Here is a 22,691-nt window from a genome sequence, read left to right as displayed (position 1 = left end):
TCTGTGCAAAGAGACTAACAAATCCCAAGGGCTGGACACCCAGGTATAAGTGGTTTCACAAGAATCCTATTAGAAAATCTCTACGGGCAAAACTGACATGATAGCCCTAACTGGTTCGGCTCAGTGGATAGAGGGTCGGCCTGCGGACTGAAGGGTCCTAGGTTTGATTCTAGTCAAGGGCATGTACCTTGGTTGTGGGCACAGCCCCAGTACGGGGTATGCAGGAGGCAGCTGATCAATGTTTCTCTCTCATCGGTGTTTCTAACTCTCTATCCCTCTCCCTTCCTCTCTGTAAAAAATCAATAAAAGATACTTAAAAAAAAAACAAAAACCTGACATGATTTAGAGGTATCTGATAAATTAGGTATTGTCTCTTCATGAAGGGGATTTGATTCAGGCTCGGAAAAGCCTGGTAGAGGGTCAATTCTGCTCCTGGACTTTCACTCACTGGCCTCCTGTGGCCATTTATCTATTTCATATCAGCAAGGTTTGGTTTGCACAATCTTAACTGATAAAGGCTGGTGTCGCTGAAGAAGAAAACTACCTAAAGACTTAATCCCCAAAGAGTGCACAGCAGCCTGCTGCCACCTTGTGGTGGCTTGGTGCAAATGTGGGAGCAGCAAATCTTGTAGGGCAGAGCGTTTAAGGAAAACAAAATTAAATATGTAACAGCACACAGTGTTAAAGCCATGTACACAGTACAAAAATGGCTGTTTATTCAAAGTCTTGGATATTTAGGTCAGAGGTTATTTAAACTGGTGCTCCTTCAAACAAAGCTTCCTTGGCCTTCATGCCTTGCTTCAGAGCATCTCCCCACCAGTGTAAAACAAAGCCCACTCTAGACCAAAGTGCTCAGAGGAAATAAAAGCCAACCAACAGAGAGGATAAACAAAAACCAGCTGTGCCCCAAAGTACTCAGAAGTCATATGCTATTTACAGCAAACAACAGGTGGCTTTGCTTTGGGATGGAAGTGGGGAATATGATCCTGTCTTTGACAACGAGAGCCCATCGTCTTGGTCCTTTCCCACTTGACTCTTGCTTTACCACACGGCAGCTTCCATTCCAAAGCTTCCACCAAGTCCGGTTTCAGCTTCAGCATGTGACCCTCAACTTCGGTTTAATTAAACACAGTTATTCAGGGAATAAAGGCAAAGACCAAGATAGGGGTGAGGGTGGGGTGGGACGAGAGCTTTCTTGGCAGAGCTCCAAAGTTCAGACACAGGCCTCCTCAGATGAGGAAGATGATGCCTTCAGACACCATGACCTGGTTGTCGTCCTGCATTTTGGTCAGCGCTGCCTGGATCTCCTCTGGAGAGAAGGGCTCGTCTTTGTCCTGGTTGATGGATTCTGTGAGGCGATTCATGCCCACTGACTGGGCGTGAGCTTCCCGGAACACCTCCAAGAGGGCCCCCTTGAATGCCTTCAACCTGCCCCAAACAGGAAAAAATGGGTGAAGGAGGAGTAAACAAATCCAAATGCTTTCATGCAAGATCTATGTTGGGAAAGCCTAAGGGTTAGTACAGTATAGCAGTCCCCCCCCCACACAAAAACATGCACACATGTACATGCGCCTTTGATGACTGCTCCACACACGTTTCTCCCTTTAAAACTAAACTGTTGTATTATAGAGCTTCCTGAAACCTTCGATTTGAGCACTGAGAAACAACAGCATCCTATATAATAAAAGCCTAACATGCAAATCCACTGAACGGCGGAAAGACCGGTTGCTATGACGCGCACTGACCACCAGGGGGCAGACGCTCAACGCAGGAGCTGCCCCCTGGTGGTCAGTGCACTCCTCTCAGTCAGAAGCCGGGCTCATGGCTGGTGAGTGAAGTGGCGGTAGCAGGAGCCTCTCCCTCCTCCATGGTAGTGCTAAGGAGCAGTGAGCCGAGCGGTAAGGAGCAGCGTGCAGTAAGGAGCAAGGGGTCCCGGACTGCGAGAGAGTGCAGGCTGGGCTGTGGGGACCCGCCCCCTCTTCCCCAGTATACGAATTTCGTGCACCAGGCCTCTAGTTTTAAAATAAGAGGCCTTTGAGGGTGTGGAAAATTGGCGTGCCCATATACCGTTGGTAGAAATGTAAACTGGGATGGGATCTTTGGGTGGCAATTTAGCAACAAGCACTAAAATTTTAAAGTACATACATATCCTTTGACCCAGGAAGTCCATTTCTAGACATTAACATTACAGCTAGCTACACTTGCACAAGTGCACAGATAAATGAGGATGTTTTACTGTAAACAGATTTACTGTTTTACTGTAAACAGTAGGAACCTAAATGTCAACATTTTACACATCCATACTATGGAAAACCCTGCAGTCATTAAAAAGAGATCTGTATGAGCTGATTCAAAAATGCTTTCAGATGTAGTTCAATTGTTTTCTCTCATGAGCGGAATTACAATTGATTTTAATATTTTTTCCTAAATACTCTCCAATGTTTTCCAACTCTTCAGTAAACATATTGTGTTGTGTGTGTTTAAGGTACTAAAAGAAAAAAGCAAAACTTAACCATGGAGTGTTTTAGGAGCCCAGTAAAAAAATTTCTCCATAAGACTATTTCTAAAACTCTGGTGGTAAAACTCTTCAACTCAAAACAAATGAATTGTCAATTTGAGTTGAAGAGATTTACCACTAGAGTTTCAGGGAGCTGTATATCTATAAATTACAAATATTAATATATCTACACTAATAAAAGAGAAACATGGTAATTACCGTACGACCGCTACCCTTCCCATTGGCTAATCAGCATATCCTTATGCAAATTAACTGTCAGCCAAGATGGCGGCCGGCAGCCATGCACTGAAGCGAACAGGAAGGCTTGCTTGCTCCAGTGACTGTGGACTCCAATGTTCCCCACCTGCTGCTGCCGGCCTCTCAGCTGCAACTATGTTGAAAATATAGAAGCTAAACAAAACCCCAGAAACCAGCCTGACCGCAACATTGTATCAAATACAGATGGAAAAATAAAGGCCAGAAACCGGCTTTCAGCAGCCGAGGCCTCAGAGCTAAAGCTGGCTCAGAATAAAAAAAAAAAAAAAAAAAAAAAAGAAAAAAAGGAGCGGTTGGGAGCTTCAGCCCCTCACCCAGGCTGGCCAGGCACCCCAGTGGGGACCCCCACCCTAATCCAGGACACCCTTCCGGGCAAACCAGCCGGCCCCCACCCGTGCACCAGGCCTCTATTCTATATAGTAAAAGGGTAATATGCCTCCCAGCATCGGGATCAGCGTGACAGGGGGCAGCGCCCAAACCCCGATTGCCCTGTGGCTCTGTGTGTGACAGGGGGTGGGGCCACAACCTCCCCATCCGCCCTGCTCTGTTCGTGACAAGGGAAGGCGCCCCAACCCCCTGATCAGCCCTGCTCTGTGCCTGATAGGGGGGAGCTCCCCAACCCCCTGATCGCCCTGTGGCTCTGTGTGTGACAGGGTGCAGTGCCTCAAGCTCCTGATCGGCCCTGCTCTGTGGGTGATAGAGGGCGGCGCCCCAACCCTCCCCCACAGGCCCTGCTCTGTGTGTGACAGGGTAGAGCCATAACCTTCCCATCGGCTCTGCCCTGAGTGTGACAGGGTGCAGCGCCCCAACCCCCTTATCCGCCCTGCTCTGTGGGTGACAGGGGGCGGTGCCCCAACTCCCCTATCGACCCTACTCTGTGAGTGACAGGGGGGAGCTCCTCAACCCCCTGATCAGCCTTGCTCTGTGTGTGACAGGGTGCGGAGCCCCAATCCCCCGATGGGCCCTGCTCTGTGCATGACAGGGGGTGGCGCCGCAACCTCCCCATCGACCCTGCCTTGAGTGTGACAGGGGGTGGTGCCCCAACCCCCCAACCGGCTGTACTCTGAGCGTGGCTAGGGGTGGCATCGCAACCTCCCGATCTGCCCTGCTCTGTGCATGACAGGGGGCGGCGCCCCAACTCCCCAATCGACCCTGCTCTGAGCCCGACCAGGGGCTGCACCTAGGGATTGGGCGTGCCCTCTGCCACCAGGGAGCAGGCCTAAGCCAGCAGGTCACTATCTCCCGAGGGGTCCCAGACTGCGAGAGAGCACAGGACGGGCTGAGGGACCGCCCCCCCCCCCCCCCCCCCACTGCACAAATTTTTGTGCACCGGGCCTCTAGTATATTTATATTTTTATATGTAAACATACTTATACCTATATCTACATCTACATATATTTCCTACTGAGAAGAGCCAAGTGTCAAAGACACAAACTCTGTCCTTGCTCTAAGACTCTTCCTCCTGACTTCACTGGGTCTTCAGGTTTAAAATTCCCACAGGGAGAATTGTTTAGAAAGCAAATGGTAAAGTGCAAACACCTAGGAATTCTGAACAAAGGGTATACAAGAGTTCTTTACAAACTATTTTTGCAACTTTTTAAAGTTTGAAAGTATAATCAAAATATAAATGTTTTTAGAAATCCCTGGGCCTCTGGTTTTAAGCTCTGTTGACAAGCAGCTTGTTTCATATCCTCTCCCCTAGAAGAAATCCTTGCCTCAGCGGCACACATAAAATTCCTTCCCTACTCACCTGGATTCACTCAACTCCACCTCTGGGGATTCCTTGGTCTCCTGTGAGTCCACTGACTTTGGAGTTTGCACTTTAGAAGATAAATGGTGGCAGAGGGTGAGAGGACAACAAGGAAGCCATTTGCATACACACCAGAGAAGTGATCTCTGCTCCCACCCTCACTGAGCCTGCTGAACACTATTTCCTAGAGTTATTCCGGGGCCAGGCAGGACAATTAGGGTAAAGGGAACTCCCCAATGAATGAATAATATAAGCATGTGTCAGGCAGGAGACCTCAATACACATGATCTGGGATGTTTACGCCAGGTTGGCAAAGAGCACAGTTCATCAAAGAGAGAAGCAAACAACTGCCAGAGCTTATTTTCCAGGTTCACTGAGTGTCTGAGGCTCTCTTGGGACAAACCTCTTGGACACAGGGTCCCAAGCAGAACCATATGGGAGTCCCCACAAAATGCAGTGCACAGAGCAACTAAAAATATTATCAATAGGGGATGCTCTCTTACCTTGAGGCATTTCCTTCTCTGTGTCACTGAAGTCATAGGGGTCGTATGAGTCCCCATCCCCAGCATCTGAGCGATGACGAGTCTTCCTCCTAAAAGACCCATAGCAGTTAAGCTTTAGGGAGCCCTGCCTGTATCTCTGATCATAGAGAAAAGGAATCAGAACCTTTGACAATCAAAGTCAAACACCCTGGCCGGTGTTCTCAATGGTTAGCATCATCCCCATGCACTTCATGGTCACAGGACCAATTCCCAGTCAGGGCACAGGCCCAGGTTGTAGGTTCAATCCTAGTCAGGATGAGTACAGGAGGCAACTGGTCGGTTTCTCTCTCACATCGATGTTTCTCTTCCTCTCTCTCTCTTTTCCTCTCACTCTCTCCCTCAACTTTTCTCTTTTTCTCTCTCTAGAATCAATGGGTAGAAAAAAATACATGTATGATCAAGTGAGGATTTAAAAAGCCCAGGCCTGTATAAACTGTTACTTTTTCTGCTTCCTAATGCTTTTTCCCTATCACCCACCATCACAAATTCAACCACAGGCCCAAGAGGAATAAATAATCCTGAGGGGAAAATTCTGAAACACACATTCAAAAACCTTCGAGTGAGTTACTGCTACTCAGCATTTCTTTAGCAGGAAAGAGGACAAAGCATCACACTAAAGACAGTGAGGGCTCGCTCATTCTCTCCTTTGTCCCAGTTACCTTCACCCTCAAGGTGTGCAGGTCCAGGAACCCTTCCCCTGAAGAACCTGATGTCTACTGACTTGATTCACCCTTCCCCCTCCCCGAGCCTCAACTGAAGTCTTTTTCTCCATTTCTCTTTGCCCAACTTTACCTCTTCCTCTTCTGTTCTTGGTCCTCCTGGCTTCTCTCCTCTTCATCTTCTGCCTCTGATTCATCCTCATTTTGCTTTTTACGTTTCTTCTCCTTCTCCAGAACCTAGGACCAAGCCAAGTATGGATGGGTGGTGGGAGGGGTCACTGATGCTAAGGAACGGAATAAAGAACTCTGAATAAGAGTCCTTTCTGCACCATCAGCAGAAATGATGCCCATGGGTCTAAGGACTCACCTAGCCTCTCTTGTCCCCAAGTCCCAGGACCAGGGGACAGGCTGCTACTCATCCTTAGAAATGCTGAGTGGTGTGTTCAATTCTTTTCACATAGTAGGTGCTTAATGAGTGTTTACCGAATAAAGAAATGAATGAGAAAAAAGTCCAGCCCATAATGGTTAAGTGGGAAACAATTCACTTCTTTATAAATCAGGTGTTCAATTTAAATTTAAGACTACGCCCACCCACGAAAGAGAAATAGCCAAGAAAAGTTTATCAGACCCATGACTAAAAAGCTACAGTTCGATTGAGGGGCAGAGGCAATGAGAAAAAGGGAGTCGAGATTTCAAGTCTTGGTGTCTAAAATGACAGAGATGAAATGTCACAAGCAGAAATACAAGAAGCAAGTCTGAGAATTCAACTTGTGACATTAGTTTTTGAGGTGCCAATGGGACACCTGAAGAGGTGCCAAGGGGAAAAGTATAGAAGAGGAAGATTATCAAGGTCAATCCTTTAGAAACATCTACCTTTTTAAGGGGCAAAGGAAGTAGAGAAGGTATAGCACATCAATGAAACCAGAATCCCTCTGGGCTCTAGCATCGGTATTTTAAAACTCTCTAGCTGCTTCTCACATGCAGGTAGATTGGGAACCACTGGTGCTGCAGGTCCCAGAGAAAGGACAGAGGCCAACTGAACACTGGCAGATAGATGCTACTTTCTGCTGATGACCCAAACACAGCTGACGGCCAGGGGAGGCGGTGAAGCCCAAGCACCAGTGGTTTCTTCAGAAGGAACTCTCAGCCAAGCACCTGAATCCTCACCTTTTTGAAGTAAGCGTACTGGACCAATTCCACAGCTTCCTCTGCATCCTGCAGGTCCACAGTCTTGCTCATGCGGGCCTTGGCATGGGCCGTGGCCAACCGAATCAGGGTTTCCAGGGTCCGGGCTGTAACTGGGGAGGTCTGGGGGAGAAAACGAGAATTCCTTGTCCATAATTACACATATTCTTTAGGCATGCCCATCATTCCCACCGCACCGATAAGGAAATAATGACACTACCAGACAAGCTCTAGGAGGTCCAAGCAAAGGATTCAGAGCTCTGTATTCTCTACAACTGCCATATGAAATTCAGAAAGATGAATATTATCACGGAAATATGTGTGAGAGAGAGCTGAGGGAGGGAGGAGTAGGTGAACAGGAAAGAAGAAAATTAGGCATCTTGCAGCTGGAAAAGTAAAAAAAAAAAAGAAAAGAAAAGCCTAGAGGAGAAACCAAGATGGCGGCATAGGTAAACACCTGAAATTGCTGCCTCGCACAACCACTTCAAATATACAACTAAAAGACAAAACAGATATCATCCAGAACCACAGGAAGGCTGGCTGAGTGGAAATTCTACAACTAGAAGGAAAGAGAAAAGCACACTGAGACTTAGAGGAGGTGCGGAAGTAAAGTGCAGAGGTACGAAGGCTCGAGCGCCCGCAGAAAGGGGCTGGCAACGGAGGACACCGGTGTCTTCTGCAATCGGGAGGGAGGCACAAGCTCCCGATGGCCCTGACTCCAGTTCTGGGTGAGTCTCTGGGGACCCAGACTCATACGGGGAGAAACTGGACTGTCTGGCAGCAGGCGGAACTGGAGGGCGCCTTTCTCTCAGAGGTGCTTGCAGCGATTACTGCGGGACACTGAGAAGTGGGGCCTCTTAGGGCAGGACTTAGGATCAGCCATAGCTGTTTGCTCCGCCCTGTTGATTCCCTGAGACCCCGCCCCACCCAAGCTGTGCCCAGAGGCTTTTGCATATGAATGGGCTGGCCCTTTGAGATCTAAAATTACCTAACAAACTGCAGTTGGGTCAGAAAGACCCAGAACATCCAAAAGAAGGCCCAAGGCCCCACAGCAGCTTGCACTGCTTCACAGCTGGGCCTCATCTGGGCACCTCCAAAACCCAAACAAGAAAGAGGAACCTGCAGATCTCTCCACAGCTCCTGCTGGGTAGCCTCAGGCAGAGGCTAAATTAGCACCTCCTTAGAGATCCAAGAGCCAGTGTACCCAGTGGTCAGATTGGGACCATCCAGATTACAACTCCTCAGATCCATAAGGGACACACTCAGGGGGCAGACTCAGTGAGCACCAAAGCCCCACTGAAGCAAGTCTTGCCCCAGAAGGGTGTCTTCAGCACAGAAGTTCTCCCACTGTAGACAGAGCTGATTCTCACAGCCAATTGGCCTGGAGGTCAATTCCTCCCAGTGATACCTACAACAATCAAGGCTTAACTACAACAAGACTGTGCACACAGTCCACAAAGGGGTGCACCAAGAGTGTCCACCCCAGGTAATGGGGAGGCTGAGCCACTGGGCCCTATAGGACACCTAGCACAGAAAGCCACTCTATCAACACAGGGAAGCAGCCAAAATGCGGAGACAAAGAAACAAATCACAAATGACAGAAATGGAGGAAAGCAAACTACTGGATATAGAGTTCAAAACCACGGTTATAAGGTTTTTCAAGAATTTTCTAGAAACCGCCGATAAATTTAGTGAGACCCTTGAGGATATGAAAAAGGACCAACTAGAAATTTAAGCATACACTAACTGAAATAAAGAATAATATACAGAGATCCAACAGCAGATAAGAGGATCCCAAGAATCAAGTCAAAGACTTGAAATACGAAGAAGTAAAAAACACCCAACCGGAAAAGCAAAAAGAAAAAAGAATCCAAAAATATCAAGATAGTGTAAGGAGCCTCTGGGACAACTTCAAGCGTACCAACATCCAAATTATAGGGGTGCCAGAAGAAGAGAGAGAGCAAGATATTGAAAATCTATTTGAAGAAATAATGACAGAAAACTCCCCCTATCTGGTGAAAGAAATAGACTTACAAGCCCTAACTGGTTTGGCTCAGTGGATAGAGCGTCGGCCTGCGAACTGAAGGGTCCCAGGTTCGATTCCAGTTAAGGGCATGTACCTTGGTTGCGGGCACATCCCCAGTAGGGGGTGTGCAGGAGGCAGCTGATTGATGTTTCTCTCTCATTGATGCTTCTAACTCTCTATGCCTCTCCCTTCCTCTCTGTAAAAAAATCAATAAAATATATGAAGAAAAAAAAAAAAAGAAATAGACTTACAAGTCCAGGAAGCGCAGAGAACCCCAAACAAAAGGAATCTAAAGAGGACCACACCAAGACACATCATCATTAAAATGCCAAGAGCAAAAGACAAAATCTTAAAAGCAGCAAGAGAAAAAAAGTCAGTTACCTATAAGGGAGTACCCATAGGATTGTCAGCTGATTTCTCAACAGAAACCATGCAGGCCAGTAGGGAGTGGCAAGAAATATTCAGTGATGAATAGCAAGAACCTACAACCAAGATTACTTTATCCAGCAAAGCTATCATTCAGAATTGAAGGTCAGATAAAGAGCTTCACTGATAAGAAAAAGCTAAAGGAGTTCATCACCACCAAACCAGTATTATATGAAATGCTGAAAGGTATCCTTTAAGAAGAGGAAGAAGAAGAAAAAGGTAAAGATAAAAATTATGAACAACAAATACATATCTATCAACAAGTGAATCTAAGAATCAAGTGAATAAAAAATCTGATGAACAGAGTAAACTGGTGAATATAATAGAATCAGGGGCATAGAAAGGGAGTGGACTGACAATTCTCGGGGTGGAGGGAGGGAAAGGGTGTGGGGGGTGTGGGAAGAGACTGGACAAAAATCGTACACCTATGGATGAGGACAGTGTGGGGATAAGGGCAGAGGGTGGGGTGGAAACTGGGAGGAGGGGAGCTATGGGGGGAAAAAAGAGGAACAACTGTAATAATCTGAACAATAAAGATTTATTAAAAAAAAAGAAAAAAGAAAAGCCTAGAAGGAGTACCAACGTGAAGGGAGAAAGAGTCCCTTACTGCAGGCCTAATGCACCAATAACTTTGCTTTTACATTCTTTGTGTCATTAATGCTCTTCATTACTAGAAAAAGTTTTATAGATGACAAAAATGGGACTCAAATAACTTGTCCAAGGCCATGCTAATGAGGGGCGTGAAAGAGGACACATTTTTAAAAATTGGATGAACTCACTAAGTCCAGAGGAGCAGAACTCTGACAAGTTCTTATCAAACGGTTCTCAAAGGAGAGGAGGGTGCATGCAAAACTGGGGTGCCTTCACCTTTTTTTTTTTTGAATTTTTACAAGATTTTATTTGTGCCAAACTGAGGAACATTGCTGGGAAGGAAGATCTCAAAGGTTCTCTGCCTTCACCTTTTTTAACTGTTATTGTCTGAACAGGGCCCCTGGCCCAAGGAACCAGAATGTCTGTGTTCCTTAGCACACAGGACTAGACACCTGTACTTTTTTTAAGTTCCAGGTGCTTCTGATGTGCTCTCCTTGTTAAGCATCCTTGACTTTATCCAACTTTCTCATTATTTTATGAATAACGAAACTGTGAGCAGAGAGGTGAAAGAGCCAAAAATTAGCTGGAAACCTTGGGCCAGGACGAAGGGCTGTACTACCATACCTCCCGCTGTATGATGCACCAGTGAAGTATGTGGTCACTTCTACTTTCAAGTCTTTAAAATTATCATTTAAACCCAATCTGACATTCAAAAACAAATGTATTTATATTTATATAAGTTAACCAAAACTTTTAATGATTTAGAAAGCTACCAGTGTTTGGAGTTTATGCGCTCCATTATAGCTCTGGTTGGTATATTATGTGCAGTGAGAGGCCTTTGACACACTGGAGTGTATTCATAGGTGAGAAACTTAAAAAGAAAGGGAGTTGCTTAATTGAAGAAGACAAGTCATACAAAATCTCCAGAAAACAACACTGAGACTCATGGGTAGGCATCACAGTGAAGCAGGTTTAAGCTCAATAAGTAGAAGACTATCGTAACATTTCAATGCAGTGATATACTAGGCATGTTCTCCCTGGGGTGTCAATGAAGTTCCAGAAGGAATTCTAGAAAACACAATTCCTATCCTGGGTGAGGCTGAAGTAGATGATCTGGGATCACATAGAATCCAAGAGTCTATGTCTGTATTGCAGAATGAGGGTTTTGGACTTGGGTTTCTTGGTAAAATCCTGTATGAACTAAACTGCCCCAAAAGATTTAGATAAACTCATGGGCTGGTATGTAAGGTTTCTAGAAATAGCTTTGGAAAATCATCACAGTTGTCCAACTGCAAGTCATCTGTCAAAGTACAGCTCAAATATCACACTCTGGGAATCCTTTCCTGATATTCATAACCTTCTGGAATGTCTAAGGGAAAAGTTGATGCTTCTTCATCTGTCTCCAACAATCTCACATGCAGTCATCTTCAAGTACCACATTGTGGTATATATTTATAAATACGTATGCATGATCTTTCTACCTGCCTTTCTGCCTCCCCAGCCCAGATCTGAGCTCTTATTTTAACACTGCCTATAAGAATAGACTCATTCAGTTCCCAGAAGTGGCTCATGTTTGCTAAACAGACCACAGATTCTGGTGGCCAACATCATCTGAACTGATCAGATACATATTATCTCGGAGGTTCTTATTTCATTTTCCTTTGTAAAAGGAAATTATTACCATTGTGTCAAGACCAGAAGGAAAAGGTAAAGAATCGCTAAGTTAAAATGGCTTCAGAGCCCCATATAGTAAGGACTCTTCCCAGCCATATGCTTAAGGGACTCCCAGGGCCCTCTTGTCCTTGGGGACTCACCCTGGCGGTGTCGGAGCTCATGCTGTCCTGGCTGCGCAGGCGTGAGTACTCCTCTGCGATGTAGGTGGCCGACTCCTGCGTTAGGATGGGCTTGATGATTTTGGCCACGTGGATGTACTTCTTCATGAAAGCCGCACTCACCATCTTCTCCCTAGACCCACACACAGTGAACTCCCTGCCCTGCCACACCTCAGCACCTGCCTGAGACGGTGGCTCTGCCTCTCCTCAGAGAAGACAAGACCAAGTGGCAAAGCAGAGACAGCCTAGAACCCATTATCATAAATCTCATATGGAGCATGTCCAAGGCCCTTTCACATATTTTTATTTAATTCTACAGGTATCGCTTAGGTATTAATTGTGAGTTAAGAAGCTTATCTATTATTTGCCCTATTTCATACATGGGAAAAGTATGGTGCAGAGAAGCTTAGGTAGACTCAAATCAGTTTTCTGACTTGAAACTTTATGTTCTTAAACCAACAGGTTTGAAGATGATGTTATGTTTCCTACTGCACTGTGGCCAAAAATAGAGGTATAAGAGCTCACATTTCATGCTTTGAGCATCTGGTCGCAAGTTTCCTTTATCCAAATCAACTTGCAAAGCCTCCAGGGCTTGCCATCTCCTGACCCTTCACCATGAACTCAACATAAATAGCTACATGATGCGAAATCCTTCACAAGATGACATCACACCCACAATCAGTTAGGCATGCCATCGATCTTCTATTTCAGGAAAAGATCAGAACCTAAGCTTAATCACCCACAAACATTTATAAGGCAACTGGCCCGGAAAAGGGGAGTCTCTGTGGATCCAGAAGAAAACAGGTCCACATGGTTATGATTCCAGCATAATCTTAGCCTGGACAGCATAAATATATACACACGCCCTAATATGATACAATATTAGATATACAGGTTCTAATATAACACAAATCTCAGTTTCCTCAAGGGACAGGTCTGAGAAATGCTCACTTTTTCTTCCTATGCCCGTGCAGAAGGTTGTCATGCTTCTCATAAATCTGGGTATCCTGCTGGTCGTCTTGGCTAAAGTTGGGATCATCGGTGGCCAACATTTCCACAGCACTACCCAAAGGCATAGCTAGAAAACCCAAGGGGAGAGAAAGGAGAGTAAGAAAGAGCTTAACCAGGGGAACTGCACAGGAAGGAAGAGAAAGACTCACAAAGCAAGGACCCCCAAGGAAACAGACATGCCGAGGCCAAAAGTAAGGAAGGTGGAACCACCTGGCCCACAGAAGATGCTCAAAGGTGTTCCCAGGCCCAGAAATGGACAAAAGACACACCTCAGGATAACCTCCAGTGAGCAGTAAAAGGAGGTGGCCAGGAATGGCATCTTCGACATCAACCCAGACACACCCCACCACCTGGATTGGGCATCAGATAAGGAGATCAGTTTAGGCTCCCTTCTCTCCCTTACTCTTCTCGTGGTCTCACCATCTCCATCCTGCTCCCCTGGTGTCCTATAACGGTGCATCCTAAGGACATGGTCAGAGATCTCCCGATCCTGCTCAGGGTCCATCTGGTCCAGCATGATGAAGAGTAAGTCAAATCGGGATAGCAGTGAGTCCTGCAGCCCAATGTTCTCCATAGGGGTCTTGTACTGATCATACTGGGAACACAAGAGAAAAGGAAAGTGGAGGCAACAATCAATAGAAAGGACAAGGAGGTTGGATTGATTCTGGGAGTGAGAATGAAAGACTAGGCCTTAGAGAAAAAAACCAGAAGCAGTAAAGTAGAAAATTTTAACACTATTAAAATAGTAATTCACCTCTACCCACAACCCTTCTCTAACTGAAGCTCAGCTGACCTGAGTGACTCCAGGCCCCACCTCCTTCCTTCCCAGCAAAGAGAGCCCCACCTCCTAGCGTAGGTGCCTCCATCAGGCTGTGTGTGGATCTCAAAAACAGCCTCCTCCTCCCCAAGCTTTATTCTGCTCCTCTCGTTCCCAAGGCAGGACCAACCCTGAAGACAAGCTGGCTAAACCAGAGAAACTTAGAAACTTTGGAGTCCCTTACTCAGAAAGTAATGAGTAAAATGAAAATTATCAATAATCTAAACTATGTTTTAAGAATCGTAGGAGCCCAGCTGGCATGGCTCAGTGGTTGAGTGTCGATCTATGAACCAGGAGGTCACGGTTCGATTCCCAGTCAGGGCACATTCCTGGGTTGCAGGCTCCAGCCCCAGGGTGAGGCGTGCAGGAGGCAGCTAATCAATGATTCTCTCTCATCATTGATGTTTCTAGCTCTCTCTCCCTCTCTGAAATAAAAATAAAAAAAGAAGAAGAAGAAGAAGAAAGAATCATAGGAGTTTTCCCCTGGGAGTCAAGAATCCCTGTATTCTTATCTTTCAATTCAGGACCCACTAGGGCCCAGTGATGGCGAACCTATGACACGCATGTCAGAGGTGACACGCGAACTCATTTTTTTGGTTGTTTTTTCTGTTAAATGGCATTTAAATATATAAAATAAATATAATAAATATAAGTCTTTGTTTAACTATGGTTGAAAATATCAAAAAATTTCTATATGTGACACGGCACCAGAGTTAAGTTAGGGTTTTTCAAAATGCTGACACGCTGAGCTCAAAAGGTTCGCCATCACTGCCCTAAACCAAGGACAGCAACAAGAGGGCCTAAAGATAATAAGCTTACTTTGGTCTTTGGCCTGTTGTTTCCCTGGGTTACCTAAACTAAACTTCTCAGTCCAGTTATCCAGCAAAACTAAATGAAGGTGAGGACAACGGTTAAGTGCCTGATTCCACTGACCCTGCCATAGACGGGGTTGGCTGCTGCCAAAACACTGCAGCGGGCGTTCAGTCGAGCGTGGATGCCAGCCTTGGCGATAGTGACTCGACCCTGCTCCATCACTTCGTGGATGGCCGTGCGGTCCATATCAGACATCTTGTCAAATTCATCAATGCAAACCACACCACGGTCAGCCAGGACCATAGCCCCCGCTTCCAGACGGCGTTCTCCTGGGAAGCAGGGAGACAAATATACATGCTATAATCCAGGTTGTAGGGGACAGAGGGAGAGATTTCAACCCCCTCCTGGGACCCTCTTAGTGTCCCACATGAGAATATAGTGACATCAGCAACTAGAGACTTAAGGAATCCCTGGTGGGTAATTCCTTGCCCCACTTTTACCCCTACGCAGCAAGACTCCAACCAACTTCCTTTATAGATTCTTCTCTCTTCATCCTCATCCTCAAGGAATTTCCCAAGTAGATCTGTTCTCTTTCCACTAGTCTTCAAACTCCTTCCTCTAATTTAGGAAACAGTACAATCTTCGTTTTCATTTCCCTTCCAATTTGCTTTCTCCTCAAAAACTCTTTTAAATAGCCTTCTAGGAGACATTCTTGTCAATAGAGGGTCACCCAAACTTAAATAACTCACCCACTGTTGTCCGACACTCAGTTCTCTACATGCTTGGTCTCACTGCTAGACATCTGCCAAGGACTTTACACCCTCTCTTACCTGTTTCCTGGTCTGTGGTGACAGCAGCCGTCAGACCCACTCCAGAGGAGCCCCGACCAGTGGTAGGGATAGCCCGGGGTGCAGTGCAAAGCACATACCGCAGCAACTGAGACTTGGCAACCGATGGGTCTCCTGTAATTGGATAGGGGCAGTGGTGACTCTCTAAGAAAGTTTCCACATCCCCAAGTTATGAGTTTTTAGAACAGCTCTTGACATAACAAATATATAGTAATTTATTAACAGTATTTCCTTCACTTTCTCTTTATCATTTGCAGAAAAATATATTTTAGATATATAAACCAGGAGACCATTTACAGGACTAAAATGCAGCCCGGTACAGGTTATAGAGTCCTCAACCACACTCCACTAGGGAAGACCAGGAGTCTAGAGCAAATCCCAGCACCATACCTATAAGAAGAATATTGATGTCCCCACGGATGTGGCTGCCGTTTTCCAGGTCACGCTCCACCCCTCCCAAGAGCAGGCAGAGGATTGCCTTCTTGACATAGTCATGCCCATGGATACTGGGGGCCAACGACTTGGCCAGCTGGTCAAAGATATCCTACAGGGTGTGAAAGTCTAATGAGATTCCATGGGATTGTGCTGAGCTCCACTTTACAATACAGCCTATTCAAAATGCTTGAAGATATACACAAACACAAATACAAATACTGTTTCCGAAAGTAAAATCTTCCTCTCTAAGACAAATCACATTGATCAGATCATTTTCAAAGCAGTTACAGAGGAAGCCTACATTCCAAAACTTGCTTAATCTTTAAGAAAAAAAGTGATCCCTCATCAAAACTGAAATCTGCTTATCTTTATACTCTCCACTCATACTAATCATAAATGATCATAATTTTTAAGCCAGAAAAAGTGTTTCCAGTTTCAAAACATTTTAGGTTCAATAAAAATATGTATTGTGTTTCAGCAGTAACCTATGGCACACATGCATTATATTTTGTTCAATTCTAAATGTTAACATTTTCTTTAAAAAGAAAAATGTTTCTGAGAACTAAAACAAATAAAACCACCATTTTAAATTCAAGTAGCAATGTATCACTAATGTCTTCAGTAAAGACTCACTGGCACACTGATATTCTAAATCCTATTCTTTATTTATCTTAGGTTCACTTAGCAGCCCAGCAGGTATCACAACAGAAATATTAAAGAACAAACAGCAAAAACACCCTGTTGCTCACTGATTGGGTCAAAACTAGAAGCTAGCACCAAAAACTTCAGAGGAAAAACCTCGACCTTCCTCCTGGTCCAGTACAAAGATGGCCATGCCCAACACAACCCGTACAATTGCATCCGCACCCTCCACGCCCCGAAGGACACCCAGACCTTGGAGCGGGTTTTGCTGAACTTCTTGATCTTGGCTATATCCTCCGCAGAGAATGAAGGCTGAATGTCCTTGCTCATTTGCTTCACATTGCAGGCGATCAGAACGGTCCTGGACAAAGAGGAGAATTAAGAGAAAGCCTGCTATTTTCAATTCCTAACATCAGAGCCTTTTTAAGTTAATAATCTAGAATATCAATTTTTTAAAAAAAAGAAAGCTGTTCTGAATTAAATAATTGATTCTCTCTTCATCTATGACCTAAACATCTGGCAATGCCTCAACTCAGGAATGCATCTCCTGCTAACCCACAGAGTTTCAAGTAGAAATGTATATAGGAAGGAGGTGAGGTGGGAAAATGTGAGATACTCCCAGGTAAGCCATGAGACTATAATCATATTACCAGTAACTCCCACTTTTAGCATGAGAGAGTATTATCAGTTTTATATTATAGAAAACAGGTATCCCATCTCCCAGGCAGATAGTGCACTCCACCTGTTATAACTCTCTGGAACATGGCAAACTGGAGAAAGCATACTACCAAATATGGAAGCTGCCAGCAGCATTCCAAACACTTCATGACTGACCCTTTACCTGAAGGTCCCAGAGGTGTAACCTCCCTTCTTCCCGGGAAGGCAACGGTAGGTCCCCACCACCTGGATTCTGTCACCAGGCTTCACTTTATCCACCAGGTCATTATCCAGAATGACATCCACAGAGCGAGGAAGCTGGCCAGCTGGGGCCTTCTCTGGCATTTCCTGGATGGTGATGGTTTGGTGGTCCTTGTAGACAGAAAGGCCATATTCTGTCTCAAGGGGATTGTTCTCCTCATCCTGGAAAAGGCACACAGAAAAGCACAGTTATCTCAGCTCTGTCTTAGAAATACCACACTAATTTGTGGTGGGAAACAAGTATAATTTGATGACTTCATGATTTTAACATCCAGAAGCAAAAAAGCCAAATATCTTCTCTAGCTTTTCCAACCTGATCTAATAACAAACCATCTAGATGAAAGAGGCAATCTCTAGTCTGAATGGACCACAGCTATATAACATCTAAATTAAGATCCTTCCCCTACTAACGCTGAATATATACTTTCACCATGATGCAATATTTCCACTCCTATGTAATACCCAACAAAAGCCTTGTTCTACAAAGTTAACAGCAGCACTATTTCTGATGACCAAGTTAGACAATATCCAAATGCCAGCAACAGAATGATTAAATAAATATGGTATACTCACACAAGTCAACTATACAATGAAATATACCTACACACAAGGATAAATCTCACAAACGGAAGCCAACACAAGAGTATTTATTTAGATAAAATATAAAAATAGGCAAAAATAATTTATACTGCTGTACATGACAATAGACTAACAGGGCAGTGTGGGCCCTCAGGAGGGACTTTTGATTGCTGGTAAGGTTGTTTCCTGTTCTGGATGCTGATTTTATAGGTATTCATCAAGTTGTATGCTGCTGTATGTGTATTAAACTTTAGTAAAGACATTTTTAAAGTTTTACTTACTTGCCATTTGAGTTTTCAAGAAAAAACACAACACTTAGTAGATGTTTACTATGTGCAAAACACTGCTATTATTTCATGGAATTATCTCATGCAATCATCACAACTCAGTAAAGCAGGTATTTTTCACATTTTATAACAGATTATAAAAACTGAGGCTGGGAGCAGTTAAATACGTTCCCTAAGATCACACCATAAGTACTGGAGCCAGGACTCAAGGCAGACATAACTCCAAAATCCAAGCTCTAAGCACTACAGTAGACACACCTCCAAAGGCCTGGTCTGGTGTATTTCACAGCTCAAGCAAAGAAGTTTGGCCACAGTAATTGGTAGGAGAGTACTCCTTGAATACTTCCTGCAGAAGAAAGTCTAGAAAGGCGGATTCTAGAGAGCAGGATTACTTAGACAATACAAGTGGCCTAAAAGTAAAAAGACATGGCTCCCATCGTTAGAATCATCACTAAGACATAAGCAAGTCACTTAACCTCTCCAAACTTCAATATATCATCTGGAGATAGACTAAATGACTCTAAAGCAAGTTGCAGTAATAATTCTAAGATACTCATTGTTGTTTTAGTTGTTTATATAGTAAGAGAATGCTAAGATTCCTCTACCAGTTAATAATATTGAAGATAAGAACTGGGTCTTATTTATACGTGTGTCCTCCACAGTGCCTAACAATTCTTTGGATACAGTAGCTCTCAATTAAAATTAATGGTGGGGACAGCTCTTCTTTGATAGAATGAGTTCAAACATCAAGTAATCAATAGCAATAATCTTCTTTTGTCTCATTAAGTAAAGCTTCACGCCATTCTCAATTCAGATCAACCTGCACACTAAGAATAAAGTCATTGCTTAGGCCAACCTTCTCTCAAACCTGCAGTAAAATGCCCGCAAAGAGCACATACTATCCTTGTAGTGTAGGTATTTTCCATATTAGTCTATAAAATTATATCCTTCTTTCAGCCCTTCCATAATTTTCTACAGTGAATATTTATTCTTATAAAAAAAATTTGTGAACTTTCCATATTAAGTTCTGGCTAACAATCAATCTTTCCTTTAGATTAATCCTCAGTCCTAACTTTCACCCTATTTTCTTTTAGAAGACTTCAGATGTTACCCAATTACTTGCATTAAAAGACATATTTGACTATAACCTCCAAAGAGGTTCAATCAATTCATTCCCCTCACCTTGGTGGGGTAGACAGAGCTGGAAGGAAAGGCCACCAGGGTGGTGAGATCAGAGTAATGTCGCTCTATGGTCTTCTTTGTAGCAGGACAGTAGTGGACACTGCGGACAACTTTGGGACGAACTAGAGAGCCTAGGAATGGAAAACATGCATATGAAGTCATCCAACTAGACCAATGATGGCGAACCTATGACACGCGTGTCAGAGGTGACACGCGAATTCATTTTTTTGGTTGATTTTTCTTTGTTAAATGGCATTTAAATATATAAAATAAATATCAAAAATATAAGTCTTTGTTTTACTATGGTTGCAAATATCAAAAAATTTCTATATGTGACACGGCACCAGAGTTAAGTTAGGGTTTTTCAAAATGCTGACACGCCGAGCTCAAAAGGTTCGCCATCACTGAACTAGACAGTCATAAAGGTGGGACCTAACCCAGGCAAGCCTATGATGACTCCAAATATTAATGTCCCAACTAGTTTAAGCTGTTTCAGTAACACGTGTCATGTATTCATCTTTACATTTCTATACAGAACATCACCATACCCATGTAAAACTTTAAGTACAACAGATCCCAAATGAGATAGCAGTTCAGGGTTAGAAAGAGGAGATTGCCAAGAGCCAAGACTCCTCCCCTCTCAGCAGAATTCAGCATCCTGAGAGCACAGGTGGCCACTCAAGGTCCTCCTAATTACTCGGAGCTCCTCCAACTTTCACCTGGTAACTTAAATGCTCCACCTTTCTGGTACCACAAGCTACCAGCTCTACTCCACCTCTCCTGCTTTCTCAGGCCCTGTCAGTCCACCTCCATTCCCTCAGACCTTTACTTTAACACACTCACACTTGGTGACAATGCCCTCCACACAGACGACACAGCTGAGGAAGACGGAGGTGAGAGTCCGGGGGGAGACATGCTTGGAGCCAAAGCTGCCCTCCAACCCTACGTAGAACTCCTCATACTGCTTGGCGTAGGTAGCATCAATGGAGGCTACAAAATCCTTTAAGGCCCGCTGGAAGGCAACCAGCTCCTCAAAGGCATTGTTCAGGAGGCTGCATATGGACAAGAGAAAGAATAATTAGGCAGAGAGCAGAACTCAAAAAAAGCTGACCCTCAAAACAGAAGTGGACGTTCTTAAACGATAAAGGCCAAGGAGGAAAATCTGGCTCCTACTTTCTCCTCCCATCCTACAAGACTCAGGATACTCAACTAAACATGGAAGGGGGGGCTGTTAAGAGGAAAATGCCTACCACCTACTTTTGGAAGAGAAAAGGATTGGAGCAGGGCCCCTGGCTGGTATGGCTCAGTTGGCTGGAGCGTACACCAAGAGGTTGTGGGTTCGATTCCAGGTCAGTGCACATACCTAAGTTGCAGTTTTGATTCCTGGTCAGGTGTGTATGGGAAGGCAAGTGATCAATGTTTCTCTCTTCCTCCCCCTCCCTCTAAAAATCAATAAGCATGTCCTCCGGTGAGGATTTAAAAAGCAACAACATAGGAGTAGGTGAGGCAATGAGGGCTTCAAGGTAAAAAAATATCTCACCCAGGTCCTCTCTTGGGAAGCCAGTTCCAATGTGGGGAAGAGAGAAGGGAACCATTCTCACCCAGAGCCAGGATATCTATCCCCTTGGAAATGCTTGCCACTCACCGATTAGCCCTCTTCTCATTTTTTCTGCGCAGATCATTCACGTTAACAATCAGCCGGTATTGGTTGTCACTGATCAGCTCCCGAACTTTGCTCTGATAAATTCCCTGGTCTTCCTGCAAAAGAGCCACCACCACATACACTGAGTGGACAGATTAATATGACCACCCCATCAGTACTTCATTGACACTTTCAAAAATACTGAATATTGAAAACTTCCTAAGCAAATACTCTCAAGGTTTTATTATTATTTGCATAACTAATTCACTTCATTGTACTGATGGGGTGGTCATAATAACCTGGCCACTCAGTGTATAACAACAGCCACAATTCAAAAATGTTTTTCAATAGAGGCAGCTCTCGCAGCAAGATAAATGCCCATCTCTCCCATATCCTCACTCGCTAGCCTCCGATTCCATCTTCACCCAAAGGGGACAGTGTGGGGTTATTACTCCCCCACAGTCCCTGCTGTTATTCCTATGAACAACAGCTTTCTGTACGCAGTCACTTCTCAACCTTTCAAGTGCAATAAATACAAACCTTGTCAAAGTGTAAATGAAACGGGCTTTTAATACTCATGTTAAAATGAATGCTCATTTTAAAGTCACATACAGGATTAAAATGTTTTGTTTCCCGACCATCTGTATAATACAGAAAGAGTTCTCGGATCCGGACCTAAAGGAGTTGGGAGCCTTAGCTATGTGTTTACAGGCCCAGCATCAGCCGCCCTTCAGGATGCTTTACCAACATCCTACGGCTTCCGATCTCGGGTTGCACACGAGACCCTTTACCTGTATTACAACCACCTTCCCTTGGCATCTCACTCAGTATTGAAAAGGAATACTGCCCAATTAGGGAGTCTCCCTCCCAACAGGAAGTCACTCTCTAAGCCTGGGGACCCTAAACGCGGCGGATCACCACCTTACGGTAGCGATGCTTCCCCCCCGCCCCCCCGCAACCTCCCCAAATCAAGAGAGCCGGGAGTGACTCCCAAAAAGTCCATGCGGCCTTTGCCATCCTGTTTGTCCCCGAAGGTAGCCTGTCAAATTTCGGGCGACCCACCCATCACTTGTACTTAGGAGAAAGTTACAGGACGGCTCGCTAAGGTTCACCAGCAGAGAACCAGCTGAGGACTGACTCCACCGCGAGAATATGTGGAAGGCTCCTGCGCCCGCCGGCTCGGCCGCGGCACCTGCAGGCCAGGCGGGCCTCCCACGGCCCGTCCGCCTCCCCAGGCTCCACGCTCAAGAACCTCGCGACCCGAGCTTCTCTCACCTCGTCATCCAAGAAGTCCAGGTAATCTCTCTGCGCCTCCCGCAGCTCCACATCGTCCAGTACCACGGTCCCCGCCATGCTTGTCAGTTCTACCCGAGCCCCGCGTAGGTTCTAGGATGCCCCCGCCTTGGCGCGAAACTTCCGAACTTTTCCCGCCACCAAAAGTTACCACGAGGAAGGGGCGGGGTCTCTGGGAGGATAGGCACATTCTGATTGGCTGATTCCTCTTACCCAGACTAAATGCTATCCAATAGAGAGCTGCTTCTTCTTCGCGTTTACTAGCGGCGCCTCGCGACGGCGGGAAATGGATCATCCGGGGTTTATCCCCGCCTTGTTCCGCCCTCACTGACGGGAAAACTGACCAATGGGGCCGAAAAGAGTCTTGTAGATCCTGGCCATTGGGCAGCCGAGGACGGAAGAACTGGAAGCGATGCATTCTGGGAGTAGTAGTCTTCCCC

General features: G+C 45.1%; 1 protein-coding gene across 2 annotated transcripts; it reads right to left on the bottom strand.

Moving 5' to 3' along the window:
• Window positions 1–692: 692 nt before the first annotated feature.
• Window positions 693–22,381, bottom strand: MCM3 (minichromosome maintenance complex component 3). 2 transcript variants are annotated; one of them, XM_070419347.1, is made up of 17 exons: window positions 22,234–22,381; window positions 20,962–21,074; window positions 20,160–20,368; window positions 19,317–19,447; window positions 17,192–17,430; window positions 16,603–16,711; window positions 15,664–15,817; window positions 15,256–15,387; window positions 14,546–14,754; window positions 13,216–13,390; window positions 12,736–12,862; window positions 11,767–11,917; window positions 6,892–7,032; window positions 5,858–5,961; window positions 5,027–5,115; window positions 4,524–4,593; window positions 693–1,428 (listed from the first exon to the last, which is right to left on the bottom strand). In XM_070419347.1, exons 1-17 carry the CDS (start codon window positions 22,309–22,311, stop codon window positions 1,230–1,232), a joined length of 2,430 nt encoding a protein of 809 aa, XP_070275448.1. In that variant the 5' UTR covers window positions 22,312–22,381; the 3' UTR covers window positions 693–1,229. The 2 variants fall into 2 exon arrangements, with proteins under 2 accessions (XP_070275448.1, XP_070275449.1); XM_070419348.1 differs by lacking the exon at window positions 20,962–21,074 and having other exon boundaries at window positions 22,234–22,361.
• Window positions 22,382–22,691: the final 310 nt, after the last annotated feature.

Source organism: Myotis yumanensis, unplaced genomic scaffold, assembly GCF_028538775.1.
Source record: "Myotis yumanensis isolate MYYU_CA2020_CCGP unplaced genomic scaffold, mMyoYum1.0.hap1 SCAF_6, whole genome shotgun sequence".
NCBI lineage: Eukaryota > Metazoa > Chordata > Mammalia > Chiroptera > Vespertilionidae > Myotis > Myotis yumanensis.
The sequence above is the reverse complement of the archived record's forward strand: the minus strand, read 5'-3'. Positions and strand labels throughout refer to the sequence as shown.